The sequence below is a fragment of the Poromitra crassiceps genome (genome assembly GCF_964638095.1).
Source record: "Poromitra crassiceps genome assembly, chromosome: 2".
In the NCBI taxonomy this organism is placed as follows: domain Eukaryota; kingdom Metazoa; phylum Chordata; class Actinopteri; order Beryciformes; family Melamphaidae; genus Poromitra; species Poromitra crassiceps.
The window spans coordinates 33,374,219-33,380,766 of record NC_139624.1 but is presented as its reverse complement, the minus strand read 5'-3'; the positions used below and the strand labels follow the sequence as shown (position 1 = coordinate 33,380,766).

General features: G+C 43.4%; 1 protein-coding gene across 4 annotated transcripts in view; it reads left to right on the top strand.

Annotated features, from left to right (window-relative positions):
* Positions 1–6,548, top strand: part of dock4b (dedicator of cytokinesis 4b) — a 246,388-nt gene that overhangs the window by 83,041 nt on the left and 156,799 nt on the right. For all 4 annotated transcript variants that reach the window (XM_083632225.1, XM_083632228.1, XM_083632227.1 and 1 more), the window contains exon 8: positions 3,615–3,766. In XM_083632225.1, coding sequence (XP_083488351.1) covers positions 3,615–3,766 — 152 coding nt within the window. The remainder of the gene's footprint in view (positions 1–3,614; positions 3,767–6,548) is intronic.

The following is a 6,548-nucleotide window of genomic DNA, read 5'->3' as shown; positions in this document are numbered from 1 at the left end:
GGTTTCACAATCATGAAAAACGAAGCATTATTCTCTGCTCTGACACTCTGACACTGAATTAATCTCTATAGCTGACTTTGAAATAAATGATGGTCCGACATATTACTCTTCTTGGGGTTGATGCAGGTCAACCTCGTCTCTTTTTTCTCACAGGGCTTTTGTTTGAGTCTCACAATCAAGTCAGATTTTCTGAAGAGAAAGATAATACAAGACCGTCTATTATTCATAGTAACATCATTCCAATGCAGACATCTGCATCTGCATCTGCATAGGCAAACTGGATGAGATAATGCCTGCTATTCAGAACCTAACGTGAAATGGAGAAAGGGGAAAATACATGGTTACCTCTTCCCATTTCTCTCACGGGGCTTCAGTCTTGCACTCTAGTCAAATTGTGCGAGGATAAACATAATGTTTTAGACAATTACATGGAACAGGCTAGCGCAGGGGTGGGCAATTATTTTTCATGGGGGGCCACATGAGAAACCCAGATTGTTGCCGGTACGCTAGCCGCTAGCCGCTAGCGTCATGAAAGTAACAGGTAACTTAACGTTATATGACATGACACATACACCACCACCTTGCCTCAAATAGGCTATCAGATTGATAGAGGCACTTCAGCCCGATTGGTTTATGGAGCCTATTGTGTAATAAGTCTACAGCATAAGCACGCCCACTTCAAACCCAACATCAGGAACAGTACAAAAACTTAAATGGCAATATTGAGGATTTGGATTTAAACTAATGTCTAATACTTTTAGATGCTGCCTGCTTACATGTGTGCACATAAGACCCTAGATTACATAGTTAGAAGGTTATTGTGGATTTGGGTTTCAGGGGCTTTAAAAGAGAGATTGAAAAGAGGCTGCAGAATGTAGAATGAGTGGAAGTTCCTCTATCCACAGCCTATAGGTTTGACCCTCCTTCTAGAAGCCCGCTCTCTCTCTCTCTCTCTCTCTCTCTCCCTCTCTCTCTCTCTCTCTCTCTCCCTCTCTAACCATCGGCGCGAAGTGTTGCCAACAGGGTTGCCAGTGGTGTTCCAAGCCTGTCATGTCTATCCTTTGTGTCTAGTCATGCTGAAGCCTGTCATGTCTATCCTTTGTGTCTAGTCATGCTGAAGCCTGTCATGTCCCCCTCGAAGGGGACATGACAGGACATGACAGGGGACATTTCGAGGGACCCCCTCGAAAACGAGATGATTCATCTCAAGGGGTTTTTCCTAAATAAATCAATTTGAACAACAATGTCTATCCTTTGTGTCTAGTCATGCTGAAGCCTGTCATGTCTATCCTTTGTGTCTAGTCATGCTGAAGCCTGTCATGTCTATCCTTTGTGTCTAGTCATGCTGAAGCCTGTCATGTCTATCCTTTGTGTCTAGTCATGTTGAAGCCTGTCATGTCTATCCTTTGTGTCTAGTCATGTTGAAGCCTGTCATGTCTATCCTTTGTGTCTAGTCATGCTGAAGCCGTCATATAACCACACTGCTCCCCCCCCGGGTGGCTTCAATGACACACTGAAAATAACCTCCTGATGAAATCCCATGACTTATTATAGGCCTGCAAAGAGCACGTCTTTCTGCATCAAACCAGACGCTTCACTCTTTTACGTAAGCAAGGTTTTGATGAGGAAAAAAACACATACACAAAAAACAGACAACCTAAATGTTGCTCAAAGTCTTGTTACTGTACCATTCTCCAATGTGTTCTTTTGGGATCTCTTATAGGGACAAACCAAAATGTTCAAATGAATTATGATATAATTGCCCAGAATGTTTTAACTAGTCATCCAAGTAAAACATTTTGATGTATAATCTCTTTTATCAATGCAGGAGACAATCGGCAGCAGTTTCACCTTTGTGTATTACATTACATTACGTCAGTTAGCAGATGCTTTTATCCAAAGTGACTTACAATAGTACATTTTGTCACTAGTACTAGTACTAGTAGTAGAAGTAGCAGTAGTAGTAGTAGTAGTAGTAGTAGTAGTAGTAGTAGTAGTAGTATTAGTATTAGTAGTGAATGAATGAATGAATGAATGAATGAATGAGTAGTGAGTGAAATAGTGTATTAAAGTATTTAAAGGAACAGTTCACCCAAAAATGAAAATTCTGCCAGCACAACTCGAGAGAAAACCAGTCACCATTGATTTCAGTTGTACTGTACCAGTTGTTACTTGTGCTGGCAACCTCCCCGTGTGTTACGTGAACAAACTTCCCCTGTGTTTCAACTGGCATGAGTGGGAGGAGATGATCAGAGAATTTTCATTTTTGGGTGATCTGTTCCTTTAATACTCAGCGGTGCTTTTGGGATGATGCAAAGTTAGGTTGTACTTTTGTCCTCCACTCAGCTCTCTCCATCTTTCTTTGCCCCTTTCCTTTCCTCCTCTCGTCCTCCTCATGTCTTAACATCCTACTGAAGCATTTGGCACGGGCTCCACTGGCCATCTGGCACTGTGTGTGTGTGTGTGTGTGTGTGTGTGTGTGTGTGTGCGTTCACCCTGCCTCGATGCTCAGTTCAACTTCGTTTTTGGATGCTGACAACAGATTTGGATGAATCTCTTAAGAACACAGCTGTAATGTGCACACTGATATGCCTGCAGTGTGTGTACTACTGTGTGTAATTCTGTAGGCCACACCAGGCTGTGTGTGGCTAACCGATAAATCTTGTTGATATAGATCGTGTTGAGTTAATAGACTAGAGCGTGTAATAGCAGAGATTGTAACTGCAATAACAGAGGCTGAGATGTGAGAGCTGCACTGTTGGACTGAATTACACGGGTTTAATTCCTAAATCACCCAGATTACAAACACCAATAGAAAACAGGATCAAAGTCACAGCACCCTGACAATGGATGTCACAAATATTTCTTTGTTCTTTGATGAGAGAGAGAGATGCGAGGTAAATAAACAAACCAAAGGGGAAAAATATAATTATTATTTTTGCTTCTTTGGTGCGCTGTTTGAGGTGATGAAAGGTGTTAAATGTCCTTAATAAATTTCCATAATAATAATAATAATAGGTGTATTTTAACAACACAGTACTATACCTGCCATACCATTTGTGCAATGTGTGCCTGTGCTTGTCCCGTTCTTATGTTTGGCACCGGCAGGACAGCATCTTATGTGAGACCAATCACATTGAAGGGAGGCATGCTGTGGGCGCCTGCTGCCAGTGGTATTAAACAGTAGGCTTCCCTTTTGAAAGCAGTTGGTGCCTAATAATAAATAATATGTACGCATCCAAATGAAACGTCCAAAACTCATCATTTCCAAAGCATAGATAAGACAATCTTCAGAAACATTTTCTTGGGATAACCCATTACATTCATAACAGTAGGTGTTGGGGAGGAATATTATTAATATTAGACTAGGGAGCTCGGCACATGCCTTTTTCCCCATAGTAGTAACTGTATTTAATAGGCCTTGGTCCTACATTTTATGATCTTTCAGGATTTTGTGCTTATGAGTATGAGTTCCCCCCCCCCTCCCATTTCTTAAATGTATCCCTCTATACCACCCAATGGGTAAAACACACACTGTACATATGGGAGCAGTAGCCTACAGTATGCGTTTTAATTTTTCTTAATTAATTTTTGATCTCTTCTCTGTCTTGTAGATGGAACATCGGCATCGTAAGAAGGAGACCCCCGTGCCTGCCAGCACCCACCACCTGTTTGTCCACATGAAGAGTCTGGTGAGTGCCAACCTGGGGGAGGAGCTAGAGGTCTACTTCCACATCTATGACGGACGGGAGAACCGCCCACTCAGGTAAAGACAGTTTACACCAAGTTTGTGGTACATGTTGTGTCGAGAAGAACACATTATTAGTCTACCTCTGCCAAGGAGGTGATGTTTTCTGTTCTGTTCTCTTTTTTTTGGTCATTTGTTGTGTGTCAGTGAGTCTGTCTGTTAGCAGGATTATGGAAAACTACCAGGCCCATTTTCATGAAACTTGGTGGAAGGGTGTAGCACGGGCCAATAAAGAACCCACTACTTTGTGGAGCCGATCTGATCCAATAATGACATTTGCATATCATAGCAGCCTGGATATTGTCCTTGGCAGAGGTCTGTGCTCTCTGAGTGCACTTCTCACTGGCTCATACAACATGAAGAAACAATGAAAGTGCATTTCTTTTGCACACCGTACAAATAATACTTATTATCTTGCCATATTTTGGCTGCCCTTCTGGAATGGAAGATAAGGGTGAAGTGAACAGAAATAAAATGAATGAGTGAATTAGACAACTTTCTTTCAAATACTTTCTAATATAAGTGCTTTATACAGATGCAGCCGCTTGCAGTGGTTCAATTGTTTGACTGAAATGCACAAACAGTGAATTACTACTGCACCAATGCCAACCTAAATCCAGTGCAAAGACTGGCCTGCAATCCATGCATTTGGGGGGATCTCAAACTTTGTTCTAATAGAGAATGTTCTAATCTAGACAATTAATTAATTAATTAATTAATTTGTTCTAATCTAGACTACGATTACGCAATGCCATTTCAGAAAGAATGCAGAGTAGATGTATTATGGATGCATGGCAGGGGGATATCTCTGACAGCTCCTGCTCGAAAGCCTAGAAGAGCATTATAATTATATTCATGAAGATTTATTAGACGAAGTAGGTGGTTAAAATGCGATTATACACTTAAAAGTGGGCAAGGCCGCGCTGCTTTCTCGTAAAAAAGTGTCTGCGTGATGAGAGACGATGCCCTTGGGAGTCTGCAGTTAAACACCACAGTGGGTAACAGACGTCACAGGTACACAACACACACACACACACACACACACACACCGCCTCCTGAAGGGGCGTCGCTCAGACAGAATACTGTGTTTAAATTCCTTGGTTTCACAGTTCAAAGGAAATACATTCTGTTTCATCTCACAAACAAGTAGATTCATCAAGAAAGAAAACAGGAGTGGGTTAAAAAATGAGAACAGCAACACACTGAATCATCTTCTGATACGCCACGCTTGTGTTTGACTTACAGAAGCTCCACGCCCCTCTGGGTCACATCAGAGGAACAAGGCTTACATGGGATTCATGTTTGTTAGAGTTGTAGACTAGCACATGCTTCCTGCAATACATATGCAGTCGCCAGCCGTTTAGTTTCACCTGACAGTGAGGGGTTTCAACGGCAGGACGTAGTGCGTGGAAGAATCACGCTATCCCCCCAGTTCCCTCCCCTGACAGAGGAGGCACTAGTGCAGCGACCAGGACACATACCCTTAGTCCAGCGCCAATTATGCCTGTTTGGAGGCCCGACCAAGCCGGAGGCAACATGGGGGCTTGTTGTTGGTAGGCAGGGACACTACTGCTGCACTACCCAGACGCCCGTTGTTGTTGTTTTTATCATTTTGAACAGCAGACTCTAACTCCACTTCAACGCCTGCTCAAATCCAATTCACTTAATCGTGTTAATGGCAGAAAATCACACTATTGTCTGGCCACTAGTCATATATCTATCTGCCCTCTTGTTCCAAGTTTCTTTAAAGCTTGGATGTAGAGCACAGGCTGCACTTTCCTCAGCTCCCCATGTGAGTAATGGCACATGAGAAAAGAGCTCTTTTCTATTTTTATCTGGGGTGCAAGGCTGTCAGCAGATATACATGCTGTCAGCAGATAGACATGCTGTCAGCAGATAGACAGGCTGTCAGCAGATATACATGCTGTCAGCAGATAGACAGGCTGTCAGCAGATATACATGCTGTCAGCAGATAGACAGGCTGTCAGCAGATAGACAGGCTGTCAGCAGATATACATGCTGTCAGCAGATAGACAGGCTGTCAGCAGATAGACAGGCTGTCAGCAGATATACATGCTGTCAGCAGATAGACATGCTGTCAGCAGATAGACAGGCTGTCAGCAGACAGGCTGTCAGCAGATAGACATGCTGTCAGCAGATAGACAGGCTGTCAGCAGATAGACAGGCTGTTAGCAGATAGACGGGCTGTCAGCAGATAGACAGGCTGTCAGCAGATAGACAGGCTGTCAGCAGATAGACGGGCTGTCAGCAGATAGACAGGCTGTCAGCAGATAGACATGCTGTCAGCAGATAGACAGGCTGTCAGCAGATAGACAGGCTGTCAGCAGATAGACATGCTGTCAGCAGATAGACATGTGATTCATACACACTCACACATGCACAATGTATCGGTGCATCAGGAGCACCCGTAACGAGGAAAGGTCTATTGAAGTGTCCCCTCTCGTCTCCTTTTAACTCACACCTCTGAAGTCTGCCATCATGAAGCTCATGTTTACTGCTTCTTCCCAACCCACACTTTGTCTAGAAGTCGGTGATTAGCGTCCAACGGTATCATATTAATTTAAACTCTGAGCTCGCTTTCTCTCTCTCTCTCTCGCCCTCCCTCTCCTCTCTCTCTCTCTCTCTCTCTCTCTCTCTCTCTCTCTCTCTCTCTCTCTCTCTCTCGCCCTCCCCCCCTCTCTCTCTCTCTCTCTCTCTCTCTCTCTCTCTCTCCTGGCTCTTCTGAAAAGATTGTGTACCTTAGCCAGGTAAGCATAATTATACAGTACAGACTCCTTGA